This window comes from Phocoena phocoena, chromosome 21 (genome assembly GCF_963924675.1).
Source record: "Phocoena phocoena chromosome 21, mPhoPho1.1, whole genome shotgun sequence".
Taxonomy (NCBI): domain Eukaryota; kingdom Metazoa; phylum Chordata; class Mammalia; order Artiodactyla; family Phocoenidae; genus Phocoena; species Phocoena phocoena.
The window spans coordinates 14,532,828-14,548,792 of record NC_089239.1 but is presented as its reverse complement, the minus strand read 5'-3'; the positions used below and the strand labels follow the sequence as shown (position 1 = coordinate 14,548,792).

Genomic DNA, 15,965 nt, shown 5'->3' with positions numbered 1-15,965 from the left:
TTGAGAAGATAAACAAAATGGATAAACCATTAGCCAGACTCATCAAGGAAAAGAGGGAGAGGACTCAACTCAATAAAATTAGAAATGAAAAAGGAGAAGTTACAACAGACACTGCAGAAGTATAAAGCATCCTAAGAGACTACTACAAGCAACTCTATGCCAACAAAATGGACAACCTGGAAGAAATGGACAAATTCTTAGAAAGGTATAACTTTCCTAGACTGAACCAGGAAGAAATAGAAAATATGAACAGACCAGTCACAAGTAATAAAATTGAAACTGTGATTAAAAATCTTCCAACAAACAAAAGTCCAGGACCAGATGGCTTCACAGGTGAATTCTATCAAACATTTAGAGAAGAGCTAACACCCATCCTTCTTAACTTCTTAAACTCTTTCAAAAAATTGGAAGGAACACTCCCAAACTCATTCTATGAGGCCACCATCACCCTGATACCAAAACCAGACAAAGATACAACAAAAAAAGAAAATTACAGACCAATATCACTGATGAATATAGATGCAAAAATCCTCAACAAAATACTAGCAAACAGAATCCAACAACACATTAAAAAGATCATACACCACAATCAAGTGGGATTTATCCCAGGGATGCAAGGATTCTTCAATATACGCAAATCAATCAATGTGATACACCATACTAACAAATTGAAGAAAAACCATGTGATCATCTCAATAGATGCAGAAAAAGCTTTTGACAAAATTCAACACCCATTTATGATAAAAACTCTCCAGAAAGTGAGCATAGAGGGAACCTACCTCAACATAATAAAGGCCATATACGACAAACCCACAGCAAACATCATTCTCAATGGTAAAAAACTGAATGCATTTCCTCTAAGATTAGGAACAAGACGAGGATGTCCACTCTCACCACTATTATTGGGCATCATCACAAAATCTACACACAACAAATGTTGGAGAGGGTGTGGAGAAAAGGGAACCCTCTTGCACTGTTGGTGGGGAATCTAAATTGATACAGCCACTATGGAGAAGAGTATGGAGGTTTCTTAAAAAACTAAAACTACAATTACCAGCAATCCCACTACTGGGCATATACCCTGAGAAAACCATAATTCAAAAAGACACATGCACGCCCATGTTCACTGAAGCACTATTTACAATAGCCAGGTCATGGAAGCAACCTAAATGCCCATCGACAGATGAATGGATAAAGAAGATGTGGTACATATATACAATGGAATATTACTCAGCCATAAAAAGGAACAAAATTGGGTCATTTGTTGAGACGTGGATGGATCTAGAGACTGTCATACAGAGTGAAGTAACTCAGAAAAAACAAATATCGTATATTAATGCATATATGTGGAACCTAGAAAAATGGTACAGATGAACCGGTTTGCAGGCCAGAAATAGAGACACAGATATAGAGAACAAACCTATGGACACACCAAGGGGGGAAAGTGGACAATGGGGGCAGGGGGTAGGCGGGTATGGTGTGATGAATTGGGAGATTGGGATTGACATGTACACACTAATATGTATAAAATGGATAACAAATAAGAACCTGTTGTATAAAAAAAATTCAAAAATTCCCAAAAAAATAAAAGAAAAAAAGAGCTATGAGACAGGAGGGAGGGGAGTGCCCACTGCCTCAAGGAGAGCGACTGTGATGTCAGGTGGTGGAAGCTTTCTGTAGCCAATTTCCACCCTTCACTCACCTTCATCCTGATAAGCTGCCCGTCGCCCACTCCTCCCCCATCTCTGTAAGAGTCAGGAGGATGTACACAAAGGACAGGGATTGATGTGGCAGAAAAATCCCATGGGAAAATTATACATTCTTCTCTTAAAGTACACACTTTGAGGGCTTCCCTGGTGGCGCAGTGGTTGAGAGTCCGCCTGCCGATGCAGGGGACACGGGTTTATGCCCCGGTCCGGGAAGATCCCACATGCCGCGGAGCGGCTAGGCCCGTGAGCCACGGCCACTGAGCCTGCGCGTCCGGAGCCTGTGCTCCGCAACGGGAGAGGCCACAACAGTGAGAGGCCCGCGTACCACAAAAAAAAAAAAAAAAAAAAAGAAGTACACACTTGAGATAAAAAACATCACAAGCAACCTAAAAAACACCACTCTGCCAAGGAATCAATTAAGAAACACTAGAATTTTTTTAGTTCTTGAAAAATAACCAATCCGCTTTGAATCCCTTCTACCTGCTCGGCCCTGTGCCAGGCACCGTCCAGGGCGCGGTGTGCCGTCACATGAGACATCAGAACTCAGAGAAGTGAGGGTACAACCTCACTTCACGGAGAGGGTCTTGGTGGTTCAAGAAAAACATGTCATCATACGTATGCTGTGGCTGTCTGAGATGTCTGTCAATCACTCTGGGTTCTACAGGCCATGCAGACTGGAGGCACTAAATGGGGATCCGAGGGTCAGCTTCACGAGTGCCAGAGCAGGTTTGTGGAAGGCAGGCCAAAATGAGGCCTCCACAGCCCTCCCCACTGAAGTGAAGGTAGCTGGCCCCCAGAGGACAGTAAACCTGACAGCAACCTGACACCTGGTTTTGCAATCAGAGCAGTTGAACCAGGGGAACAGAGACCTGGCTGGGCCTGCCCCAAGCAGAGCCTGAAACACAAACAACTCTCCTCTCCAGCCCCGAAGGGCCTCGGCTGCAGCAGACAAGAGAGGGCAAGAGATGAGACCAGCACTACTGGTCCCCTGCGTTTTAAAAAAAAAAAAAAGCTCCCTAATGGATGGATGGTCAGATCCTTAATCAAAACAGACTCCCATGGTGAGAAGCAAGTTGGTGGGTGAAGGGAGAAATCAACCAGAAATGTTCACTCCCATATCAGCCATCCCCACCCTCACTTCCTCCAGACACGGGGGGTAACTGCTTTCCCCGACACAGTCTCTCACCTAATGCTCAAAACAACCCTGTGAAGTACACCCTATACGTGTTCTAGGTGTTCAGATGAAGAAAATGAGTAAGAACTAAAATTGGTGAGGTTTCCTGGAGGATGAGACGAGCAGGTGGCAGAGGATGACACAAAATGTCTGTTAACAAATTAAAAAATACTTTCTCTAGGAAATTCTAAACTTGTGCAGAGATGGACTTGAGAGTTTATTCTAGAGTTTAAAGAAGAGGCACCTAATATTCAAAATAATTTGAACACTCCAAAGGCCTTTCAAGTCTTTGAATTCTGTTATGCAGGGAGTTTCTTTCATCCACTGCATGATGAAGGTTTTGATGTTTCTATGAAACAAAGCCCAAGAGAGTTCAAAGAGGACTCTCCACAAAAACAAAAGCCGAGCAGCGTCAGTATTAATAAAGCCAAACCAGAAAGATATTCAATAACCTTTGCAAAATTAAAAACAATGACTAATTCAATCTAAGCAACTAGGTCATGCTCAAATTCCAGGAACTCTAAAACTGAGATAGAACAAGGCAAGAATTTTGCTTTGCTTCAGTGGTCAAAGTGAAGGGCCCATTCAAGGGCAAGGCCAGTAATATAGTGACGATGAGAACACCAGAGGGACAAGTGTGGGGGAGGGAAGCTGGGACACAGGACAAAGCGAGATGACTGCAAGAGTACCACCTGGGAATCTGACAGAGTATGTGACTATCGAAGAAAACAAAAAAGAGATTTCTCACAAAGACCAATCATCCAGCAGACAGTTGAGAGGCTCTTACAGAAGGCACAAAGCCTCAGGCATGTTTCCTGCTTGGAGGAAGCAAGTGAACAAGCTAATCAAAGAGATATTATGACCTACACAAACAGCTACAGAACAAGGCAAAATTCACTGAGGGCTTCAGAGAGGTACAGAGTGTGTAAGAAATTAAACAAGGACAAAAGGCACTTGACTAGGGAGAAGCGGCAGGGTGCTAGCAACTGAGTGAATGAAAGGGATCAAATACATAAAAGATCATCTACCAGTTCTCTGCCTACTGCTCTGGGCTGCTTTCTAATTATTCTTAAGAGTGACCTTGAATAATTTGGAGAGTAGGATATTTCATGAAAAATCACACGCGGCCCAAGTTCAACTCACCACGATGCACTCTTCCAATTTAAAAACACACAGCATCCTTTCAAATACTGAAATAGCAAAGCACCAGAATCTCGCTGTGGACCTCCGCCCTTACCTCCACATCTTACATCCGTAGGCCACACATTATCCAACCTCAGGAGCAGTCAGCTCTCCTGGTTTAGATGTCATGTTGGTGGAAAAGAACGAGAACATAGATAAATATCCCGCAAGAAGCAACTTACTCAAGGCCAATCACACTCCACAGAGTTCCCTCGTTAAGGAGGAGGCAGTAAAGTTGCAGAAAGTAATAAAGACTCACACCTGACATGTAGGCTGCATCATGGGCCTTCTTTGAGTTTCCGAAAGCCTCTCTTATCACCCAACACATTTCTCTCAAATGAAACAAACAGGTGACCTCTCTGACACAGTGCTTAGATCTTTTTTACAAGAACTTTTCGAAACAAGTGGCCTGGTGACTAAGGATTTTCCAAAACATTGCATTTCTTTTGTAAATCAAAATAAGAACAGAGAAATCTAGCGTTATACTTCCCTAGGTCAACTACAGCTCAGGCCAGAAAATTCCATGTCCCATCCACAGGGACAGGGCCAAAATGGGCTACACAGACACAGACGCACACACACACACACACACACACTTTTTAAGATAATAATGCCACTTTGTTTCTTCCGTATAAAATCAAAGGAGACACTTTAATTTCCTATTTAATCTTAATGTCTTGAAGCTGAAACAAATTTAAGTGTTTTTTCACCATTGTATATAAAATTGCTAATTTACAAGATAACCTGACACTTTAATAAAATGTAAAACTAAGTAACCAACTTTTTTCATGTCTCTAAAAAGCAAAATGACTTCTTAAAGAAACAAAAGGCTACCAAGAGATTCAAAGGTTTCTGCTGAGTTACAATATATTTTAATAATCCAGGGACTCATTGAGCGTATTTTTAAATGTATGCCCTCACTAACAACACCAAACGTTATATGTTTGTTCCTACATCACCTTCTAGCTTTTCATTATTTTAGCTCTTCTCAAATCTTTCAGAATTGTGACAAATACTAACAAATGATGGCTATCACAGAAAATTATGAAAGAGGAAAATGTGGTTTTCTCTGTCTTCTTAATGTAATAAATACACTATAATCATCTTTTCCCGCTACTCTGTACCCTCTGCTGCTTTTGACAGAAATCAATCCTGAACGAAGCAAAAAAGATAATTTCTTTCTCTGACCATGAACAAGACAGAAACCTACAGTCCATATTATAAAAACAGCTGATGAGTTATTCCTACTCACTACATAAGATAATTTGACAATTTTCAATCATTTAATTGCTTTTTACGTTGAAAAAGCCACCTCTTCCCTATAGCCTGGATCGCAAACCAGGTGACCTCCTTGAAAGACAAAAAGGCAAAACAATAACAAGAGAATGGGGTTGTCTCTGCATCTGGAGACAGCTTGTTTGTGGAATTTATGACTGTTAAAAAATAAAGAGCTGAGATTAGGAAAAAAAAATCAGCCTCATTGTTTACTCTTCAAAGTTCTTCGAATTCCTCTGCACAGATCCTTACTTGTTCAATAACCTGTGTGTTCCCCTTTGTTGTTAATAACACCAGTTTTATTAATGCTCCATCTTTGTGTTAAGAACTGGCTTTAAGTAGCTCCTTCAATAATATGCTCTGTGAATATGTAATTCTCAACCACTTTCTTCAATTTAGTGGCACAATAGAGAAGAATTTTGCTTTCATGAATAAAGACAATGGCAAATATAAAACAAACTGAAAGGGCTACCAAGTCACAAACTGTGAGGAGACACCAGATAATCATACAGAATGGACAGCTTAATTGACTGGTAACTGGATATGGTAGCTTTTTTCAGCTGATGAATTAAACTCAGCCCAGATCTAGGGCAACGGGGAGATGTTACCTTCGGAAATATTGGTGTCCAATTCCTTCCTGATACTATTACGAGCAGCATTCAGACTAGGACAAAGATGACAGTGGCGTACAGTCTTCCATTTCATCACCCCCCTCAATGTACCCAGAGGTGGGGGACCGAGGGGAGAAACTAGCAGTGATGCTATTATTGGGTTTGTCCTTAGGACACTTGGAATGTTAACTAAGCCTGCTTCACAAAAATCAGAGCTGTTTAGAGAAGAGTTCCAAAGGGTGAAGAAATGGACCCGTTCCCAAATAGACACTTAGATACCAATTAACCAGGCTTGAAAAATCCTACCAGTCCTGGAATTCTCCCACTCACCTGAAACAGTTTAAAAAAAAAAAAGTCTGCTGGAAAACACTCCCCAAAAGAGGAAAAAAAAAACAACAAAAACCCCAAAACTCGTGTCAGTTTCTTGTCCCTTCCATCTCTTACAAAGCACCTCCATAAAGCTCCACTCTCCAACACTTAACCAAAAACCAGGCCTTAAGATGTTGGTAAAGCACAAAATCACCAAGAAATACCCAAAAAACTCCCCTTAGAGATTTCAGTAATCTCTTTCATGCCCTAGAGTGCAGTGGGTGAAACAGTGATCCCAGGATTGAGTCATGCCTTACAGACCGACACTTTTATCTTTACTAATCCATCATTCACCCCGATTACAAAACATTCTTCTGTGGAATTTCTTAAGAAAAAGGAGCAATAATTTCTGCATTATGGTCACACTCTGAACTTAAACAAAAGAATATGAGACTAGACATCTCAAACTCAGAGCACCCCTTCGACATGTGTCTAATAAGCATTATAGCCCAGGGCTCGGCATCAGACACCACTCATCTGTTCAACCATCTGAAATTTCCTTCCAGGAAAGGCGGGCTGAATTGGGAAGAGGAAAACAGAGATCTGAAATGTTCTGACTGGAACCCACTTTGGAAGTTTGAGTCTTTCTATTAGAAGAGTATGATACATGATACTGGGGACTGTGTTCATATAGCTAACATACTTACTGCCTTTTGCTTGTCCCCAAATCCCCCTCTATTTTCCTTGAAAAGCTTTCCTGGGGAGCCAGTGAGGTTAAGCAAACAGTCTGCCAAAGGAGAAACAAGTATCTTCCCAAAATGCGTCTTAAAACATACCGCAAGGGAGACACATCCCTCTCCCCTCTTACCTGGGAAAGCGTGTGGATTGGGTGACCCTCTCTTAAGGCACTTAGAACAGAGAATGTGTACAGTGTAGTGCAGTCCAGGCCATTCCTGAAGTAGGACATTCAGTTCCTCTACTAAGGGGGTTATGGCTTGCCATGCCGTCCATATGTTCGGTAAGGATGCGTGGCTGGCAATGGACAGGGTGTCCGGCTGCAGGACCCCCTTGGCAGGTCTGTAACTCACCACCACAGGGACTTTCCCTCTGTATGCAAAGATCTGAAGTTTGCCATCCGACCTGTGCACCACATGGCTGTTGATCTGGACGCTGTAGCGTGCAAACAAGCTGGGTGGAAAGGTGAAGGGAAAACTATATTCAATCTGCAACTGCTCAGCCACAAAGGACTGCCCGGCCAGGTTGGTCCCGTTAATCCAGGCCTCCGCGTGGGGCACCTCGTTCTGCACATAGCACGGGAACTTGTACCAGGCCGTGGACCCATTCAGAGGCTTGCCCTTGGCTTTGTTGAGGCAGTAACAGAGTCCCATCTTCTCCAGCAGCTCCAGCAGGAGCTGCAGGTCCTGCTGAGCCTGGATGTGAGGCTTCAGCAGCAGCCGGATGACGTGGGCCGGCAGGAGCCCATGCAGCAGAAAGCCTTCCACATAATGATGGAGCTGGGTGGCCCGGAGCGCATCCTGGCTTGGGGCGGGCGGCGCCATCAGCGGGGAGCTTTCACCCCGGCTCTCAGCCTCGCCCTCGCCGCTGGTCCCCAGGAGCAGCTTATGCAGCAGCAAGGAAGGATCCCTCTGGAAGAAGACGTTGAGGATGTCGATGAGGCGGGAGAGGTTGTGGAAGACGTGCTCCTTGAGGGCCGGGCTGTCCTCAAAGTAGAGCAGCTTGCCGCTCTCGTGCAGGTAGGAGAGGGCGCTCTGCAGCCGGTCCTCGGTCAGGCCGGCCTGCAGGCCCAGGCGAGCCGAGTCCCACCAGCTGAGCCAGAGCCGCTGCGCCTGAGGGGGCTGGAAGTGCAGCTCCTCCAGCACCTGCCAGGACCGAGGCAGTACTCTGTGGAGGTTGGGGAAGATTTCCCGGTGCTCGGCCACTGAGAGCAGTTTGTCCCGCAGGCGCTGTAACTGGCGTGGGTCCCTGCAGCTCACGGGCAGCACAGGGGAGAGGATCTGCAGCCGGTGGTTGAGCAGGTACTGAAAGTGGGCCTTGCGCCGCCGAAGGTTCTTGTCGGACACACCGTAGTAGGCTGCATGGGGGCTGGCGGAGCGGAGCTCAAAGTCCCGGGCCAGTGCCTCATCCACCACCTGGGCCAGCCGGCTCAGCCCCTCAGCGTCATGCTTCTCCTGCAGGGCGATCTGGCGGTGGATGTCCAGACACTTCTCCTCCAGCTCCTGCTCCCCGCAGAGGTCGGCGTGCGTGCCCACAACGCACACCACGGCGTGAGGCACCCGGGCCCCTACCCGATGCAGGAAGGAGCCCACGGTGGTGGGAAAGCGGAGCGGCTCATAGGTGGCCAAGTTCACCACCAGCACATAAAGGGCCCCCGGGGAGAGGAAGAAGGGCTGAATCACCTCATAACTGTCATCCCCAGCTAAGTCATACACGATGAACCGCAGGCCCCGGGAGGCATCCGCTGTCCAGCTGGTCACCTCGATGCCCTTGCTCGCGGGAGGAGGTGAAGGCGGGTGGCTCTTCTCCTTGTCCCCTCCTCCTTGGTTCCCCTCCACTCTGTCCTCGGTCAGGCAGCGACGGAGCAGGGTCTTTCCCGCAGCTTTATGGCCCATCAGGAGCAGCTTGAGGCGGGGCTGGACCACCGGCTGGGAATGAGCCAGCTCCTTCTGGTAAGCTGCGATGTAGGGGATGCCCTTCATACAGACCTCGTAGGGGGGCTGGATCAGCGGGTTGTCCCTGATCTTCCACAGGCCCACCCGGGAGAGCCGGCCAAAGTTGTCTGGCAGCACAGCGATCTGGTTCCCCTGCAGGACCAGCTCCTCCAGGCCCGTGAGCTCCACGATGGAATCAGGCAGGTAGCGGAGCCGGTTATTATCCAGCCACAGGGTGAGAAGACGGCCCAGGCCCGAGATCAGGGACGGCACAGAAGTGAGCTGGTTGCGACTAAGGTAGAGCTCCTCCAGACCAGCCAGGGGCAGCAGCGCGGCAGGGAACTCCTCCAAGAGGTTGGAAGAGAGGTTGAGCATCTTGAGTCGCTGCAGGCGGCTGAACTGGGCGGGTAAAGCCTGCAGCCCGTTGTTGTCCAGCATGAGGCTCTCCAGGCTGGCCAGCTCGCAGAAGCCGCTGGGCAGGGTGCCAAGCTCGGTCCCGCTCAGCCAGAGGATCTTGAGGGCACGCAGGGCACTGATATCCTCAGGTAGGCCCCGCAGCCGGTTGCTGGACACGTCGAGCTCCTCCAGGGCCGCCAGCTGCAGCAGCTGCCACGGAAAAGCCGTGAGCTGGTTGTGGTCCACGTCGAGGGTGCGCAGGCGGGAGAGGCAGGAGAGGGAGTCGGGCAGGTGCGCCAGGCGGTTAAAGCTGACGTCCAGCTCCTCCAGGTGGACCAGCGCACCCAGCTGGGCGGGCAGGGCGGGCAGCTGGTTGTGGCTGAGGTTGAGCTTCCTCAGCTCGCGCAGGGCGCTCACCACCTCGGCGCTTAGGACGCTCAGCCGGTTGTGGCTCACGTCCAGCTCGGTTAGGTGATGGCCCAGCTCGGCCACCGCTGGGGGCAGCCGGGCGAAGCGGTTCCGGCGCAGGACCAGGACGCGGAGGCTGCCCAGCGCCGAGCCCAGCCCGTCGGGCACCTCCTCCAGGCCGTTGTTCCCCAGGTTCAGCACCTCAATGTCCCCGATGTTGGCTGGCAGCACAAGCTGGGGCGCGTCGGGAGAGTCGAGCTGGTCGGTCCCCGGGCAGCCCCCGGCCGCGCTGAGGCTGAGCTGGCGCAGGTTGCTCCGCAGCTTCCTGGCGCGCAGGGCGGCGTCCCGCCACAGCCTCACCGTCTTCAGGTTCCCGCTGTCCGTCCCAGCCATGGCGGGGCCGGGCCGACACCCTCGCGCGGGAGCCCGCAGCTACATGCCGCGCTGCGCCCCGGCGGGCGCCAGTCTCCGGGGCCCTTTCGCTCCCGCTCCTCCCTTCCTACCAGCCCTCGGCGACCGGCGGCGGCGGGTCCTAGCGCAGCCAGCGGCCGGGCGCCCGCAGCTGGGGTGCGGCGGCGACGCGAGCAGCTCCGGGGGTCGCCGGGCGCACGGCGCGGGGGGAGGCGGCGGCCGGCGGGGAGCGCAGCTCGCATTCTCCGGGCTCCCGGGCCAGGGGCGCGCCGGGGCAGCAGGGCCGCCGCCCGCCCGCCGCGCCGCGGAGGATGCCTGCCGCTCCTCCTCCCACTCCGCCCGCCTTCGGCGCCTCGGGGCCAACTCCAGCCCCGCTACCCTTGCCGCCGCGGCCCCGCGGCCCGCAGCGTCGTCGCCTCCGCCTGCTCCACGAGGACGGCGGCGCCCGGCTCCGCGGCGGGCATCCTGTGGACGCAGGGCCGGGCCGCCTCCTGCTCTCCGCTTCCCCACGCTCCGGCGGGAGCACGAACGCCGCGTCCCCGGCACTGGGAGGGTGCGATCGGGAAGCAGCAGCGCCGCCCGGCGGACCGGCCCCCACGTGACCGCCGGAGGCGCCGCGTGTTCCCGGCACCGCCCCGGGGGCGGGGGCCACTGACCCGCGCCGGGTGCGGGCCGGGGGCGCCTCGCCCGGTGCACGCCGGCGGCGTGGACTGCGCTGGGCTGGAGGCGCGCCTGGGGCCCGTCCCGGGTGCAGAGCGCTTGGGTTCGCCTGCGTCTGGCTCTTTGTTGGCCCTGCGCCTCTAATCATATCTTTCTCTTCCTCCCTCTCGTTTCGGATCCCTGGCCTCCCTTACTGATTCCTCATCCCCCTTCCTCTACATGCTCTACATCCACACCCTAGTGGAACTGGCAGCATGCAGGGCCCTGGGTTTCTTTGTAGGAGCTTAAAAGGAGAGTGTGACTAAACAAAAGGAGAAAAGCAGGCAACCGTTCATGCACTTGGTAAATATTTATTGAGGCCCTATTTTGTGCCAGACCGACAGAGACAGAAGGCTCTGAGCAGGCTCCTTACCGGCCTGATTGGGGGTGGGGTAGGGGGGGCCACGCACCCTTTTATCTGGGGTATCCCATTCATCCTCCCAACAGCCCCGGAAAACAAATACCATAGCCCCAACTCTACGGTACTTGTTATGCTGTAGGTTTAAGAAAATGGCAGCTATTTCAAGCAAAATTTGCAGCCCAGTGCTCAACTTGAAGGTTTATTTTATTTATTTGTTTGTTTACTAGTTGAGGAAGTTTCTTTGAAATGACATCTATACCAAGTAATTTCTTCAGAATTTACCCAAACCTTGAAATCTATCAGGCCTCCGAATATCACCTCCATCATTGACTCCAGCTTGGTTGATAATGAAGCAAATTGTTTTGAGACACAAAGCCGAATTTAATTGGTGAAATGCACCAGTTAACAGTCGTGGCTCTCCCCCTACACATGATATTGCTGTCATTTGGGGACCCAAATTCGGTGCAGTAGTAATCGTTTGCCTCTTGAAAGAGTGACTGAGCACCTCAAGCTGGAAATATGCCCCAGTGATGGTTATCCAGCCTGGGATGGTACATCCTGTAACTGGAGGACGCTCCCGGGGCCAGGTGAATCCCAGATATTCCAAGTACCTTAACAGGGTACAGGTGAGCTGTGTTCACCCTGCAGGGCTTCCTAGAAGATCAAATTGCTCAAGGGTTCCCCAGACCCTCCTGCCCCAAGGAAAATTCTAAATCATCTAGGCTGGCCGTTTTATTCTCAGCGGTGGCAACAGGCCCAGAAGAAGCAACCTCCCAACTGACCAGCCAGGTGAAGAGAAGAGCCAGGTGTGCTAACTCCCCTTGTGGGGTTATTCCCCTGAGAGCATCACCTTCAAGGTATTCTTGAGTCAGACGCCACCTCCTCCAGGCTTTAGTTCCTGGGGAAGTAGACTGGAGAAGGCATCAGCTCCCTACCCCACGTAGTGTAAACTGAAGTGGTTTGGGTTTGATCTAAATAACCCAGGCTAAACTGCTCCCTTTCAGAAGCTGTCAGAAGATTATATTTCCATCTCAAATGTATTTAAAAACTCTGCTTTTCCTTTGCCAGGAGATAATCTGTAATTTGCTTTATCTGGATAGGACCAGAGAACACCCCGTTTGGGGCCTCTCACTGGAGCGCTGAAGCCTGCTGTGTTTGAGTGTGCTCGGCAGGAACATTCTTTCTGGGCTGTTCAGCCTGCTTGAGCTGTTACAGTCAATGTTGTGGGAAGCCTTATTGTAAAGTCTTGTCCAAGAGTTATTTGAAAGTCAGACTGGGAGAATGCAGTGATAAAACATAACTGGAAAATGATAATGTGTCCAGTATGTTTGTTAAACTCAGGCGAGAAGGACCCTGGCCTCGGCACACAAGCTGGTCCTCCTCTTGCGACACCACACCCCTCGTGGTAAAGTTTCTGATGGGCCAAGGGGTTAATGGATATGCCCCCTCGGCCTTCTGGAACACACTTGGTATGAAGGACCCTAAATTCCCAGTGCAAACAGCCTGAAGCCTGCTTGGAGAAGGTGCGCAGTATTTCATAGTCATTCAGGAGTTGCTGATGTGGACATCCCTGGGCCTCCAGGGTGTGGCTGGAGCTTGATTGCTCCTGTGAGCCCACAGGCTCCTCACAGAGCCCAGGTTAGGATGAAAGGGGTGTGGGTGAGCCACACTTATTGGCCTGATGTAGCACATTTAAAGATTAGATGTATGGTAGATGGGCCTCCATTTGTGCTCTTGCCCCAGACCCTGCCAATGTTAAGTGGCCCTGCGTGTGTTGGAGTTTTCCTAAAAGCTAAAAACAATCTCGGTTTGGAGAATAGGGACTCTGATTATTCAAGGTTTTCTTGTCTTACGTATAAAAGATACTGTTGCTTCGAAGTCTTTCTAACACGTTAGACTTCTAAGTTTTTGCCAGTTGAATTCCATAAAATGGTATCTCATTTGCATGTCCCTCATCGTTAATGAGGTTGAACATCTCTTTGTAGTTTTGTTGGTGCGTATTCTTCTGTAAAAATCTTTGCCCATTTTTCTTTTGTTTTTATTATTGATTTATGAGAGTTCTTTGTGTTCTTGTTATTAATCCCTTGCTGTGTTTATGCCAATATCTTTACTAAGAGTGTCTTTTCATTTTCTTTAAATAAATTTTTTTTTTCTTGCGGTACGCAGGCCTCTCGCTGCTGTGGCCTCTCCCGTTGCGGAGCACAGGCTCCGGTCGCGCAGGCTCAGTGGCCCAGCCGCTCCGCGGCATGTGGGATCCTCCCAGACCGGGGCACGAACCCGTGTCCCCCGCATCGGCAGGCGGACTCTCAACCACTGCGCCACCAGTGAAGCCCTAAAAATTTTTTTGATGTAAGAAAGTTCTTAATTTTTTTTAGAAGGCTACCTTTTATTGAGAAAAGGACAATAAAAATACATAAATTTGTCTTTCTAAAAAAAAAGAAAGTTCTTAATTTTGATATAATAAAATGTCAGTCTTTTCTTTATTAAAAAATAAAAAAAGGTTTTCTTGTCTTGGATGTTTACTCAATGTCATGGACCCAAGCTATAAACTTTCCAAAACCTTTACGTTTATCCTATTTTTATTATTCTGACACTGTTTTCATTTTAGCTGCTGCCGTATGATTGCAACTGGCTTGCTCCTAGAGTCCAGACCCTCTGCGACGGCACAAGTCATTTAAAGGAGTGGGAGAGCACATGTATAGAGGCCAGGTCTTGAGCTGGGCCTTAAAAGATGTGGCTAGCTAGAAGGGAGGATCCTGGACACGTGGGCCAGAGTCTTCCATTAAAATATTTCTCGATAACAGTCTGAATGGCCCAGGTGGCAGGAGTCCTCTGCTCTTGGTAGCAGCAAGCTCCAAGCAAGCTTTCCATCCCTGGTTTCTTTTGTTCTGTCTTCAGCACACTAGACTTTCCTCCACCTTGACAGACGTTTTTCTTGCCCCCTAGCTACTGGCTCATTGGTTTACTTCCTTTCCCTGACATCTTACAGAAGTGGTCTCAGGCCGTCTGGAGCCTCTCCGCTGCTGGGTCCCTCCTTGGGCCCAGTAATCTGGCTTCTGTCCCCACTGTGCCAACAGCACTGTTCTCTGGAAGGCCACCGCATCCTTTTCCCTTGCTTGACCTCCCATCGTTGAAAGCGTTAAGCAATTTCCTTTGGAAACTTTGTCCTTTCTCAGCCTGTAGGATATCTGGTGCCATGCTAAAGTTTGGGATTTCCAAAAGAACCCTATAAGGCTCATGATTTCCTTGTAGGGAAAAAGTTTGCAATTAGAATAAGTGCTACCAAATGAACCTCTGTAACTGCATGGACAAACTGTCCAGGATTTGCCTGTATATGGATAGTTTCTTAGGAGAGTATTTAGTCATTATGCTTTTTCTGTTTTTATTTATATTACTCCATTTATATTAAAGATATATAATTTGGAAAATAATATATAAGTAACCTTTCCACTGAATTTTAATTTCATCAACCACAACGTAAGTCTTTATTTTAGGGTGACCAAATGTCCCAGCGTGCACAAGACTGAGGGGTTTCCCAGGACAGGAGACATTCTGCACCTAAAACCAGGGCAATCCTAGGAAACTAGTACAGTTAGTTAACCTACTTGGTCTTTATCTTACTCTCCCTTTACCTTTCAAGAGTTCAGAAAACATAGCTTCCCAGAAATGCAGGACTTTTACTTACTTCAGCTACTTTAGACTTTCAAAATAGTTCTGATTTATTTACTTATGTATTTACTTAGGCTGACCTTCACTTTATGGTGCATCGCAGACATTGTGTCTTTTACAGATTGAAGGTTTGTGGCAACCTTGCCTTGAGCAAGTCTATCAGTGCCATTTTTCCTACAGCATTTGTTCACTTCATGTCTGTGTGTCAAATTTTGGTAATTCTTGCACTATTTCAAACGTTTTCATTATTATATTTGTTATGGCGATCCGTGATCAGTGATCTTTGGTGTTACTCTTGTGTTTGGGGGCATGAACCGCGCTCATATATGATGGTAAACAATAAATGTCTGTGTTCTGACTGCTCCAATGACCAGCCCTTCCCCTGTCTCCCTCTCCTCAGGCCTCCCTGAAACACGGTGATATTGAAATTAGGCCAGTTACTAGCCTTAAAATGGCCTCTAAGTGTTTAAGTGAAACACAGAGTCGATCGGTATGATGAACTTCATCACTGTCTTATAAGAAATTGTCACGGCCACCCCAGCCTTCAGTAGCCACCACCCTGATCAGTCAGCAGCATCAGCATCGAGGAAAGACCCTCCACCAGCAAAATGATTAAGACTTGCTGAAGGCTCAGATGATGGTTAGCATTTTTAGCAATAAAGTATTTTTTAATTATGGTACATACATTGTTTTTTATACATAATGGTATTGCACACTTAATAGACTACAGTATCGTGTAAACATAACTTTTATATGTGTTGGGAAACCAAAAAATGCGTGTGATATTCGCTTTATTGCCGTGGTCTGGAACTGAACCCACAGCATCTCTGAGGTATGCCTGTAAATGCTTACTAACTTATCAGAGAGGACATTCATGGGCTTGAGGTTCTAACTAACTTTAGAGTATCAAAACTACCCATCTAGTATCGAAAGGAAATGTGGCTATTCCTTAAGCCTGCAGTGTAAATGAGACCCAAGGGTGGGCTACAACATTTCATGAGAAAATTTACTTAGTTGTCTCCTTGAAGTTTGGAGAGGCTCAGTATATGCTGCCTTTATCATGAAAATAATAAAAGGGCTTCTCATATTTCT

The 15,965-nt window shown here is 48.4% G+C and overlaps 1 protein-coding gene across 1 annotated transcript in view; it reads right to left on the bottom strand.

Moving 5' to 3' along the window:
- The window catches only part of MFHAS1 (multifunctional ROCO family signaling regulator 1), a 110,666-nt gene extending 100,540 nt beyond the window's left edge, over positions 1–10,126 (bottom strand). Inside the window, exon 1 of the mRNA XM_065900079.1 lies at positions 7,129–10,126. Within this exon, the coding sequence (XP_065756151.1) occupies positions 7,129–10,126 (2,998 nt within the window). The remainder of the gene's footprint in view (positions 1–7,128) is intronic.
- Between the last annotated feature and the right edge of the window lie 5,839 nt (positions 10,127–15,965).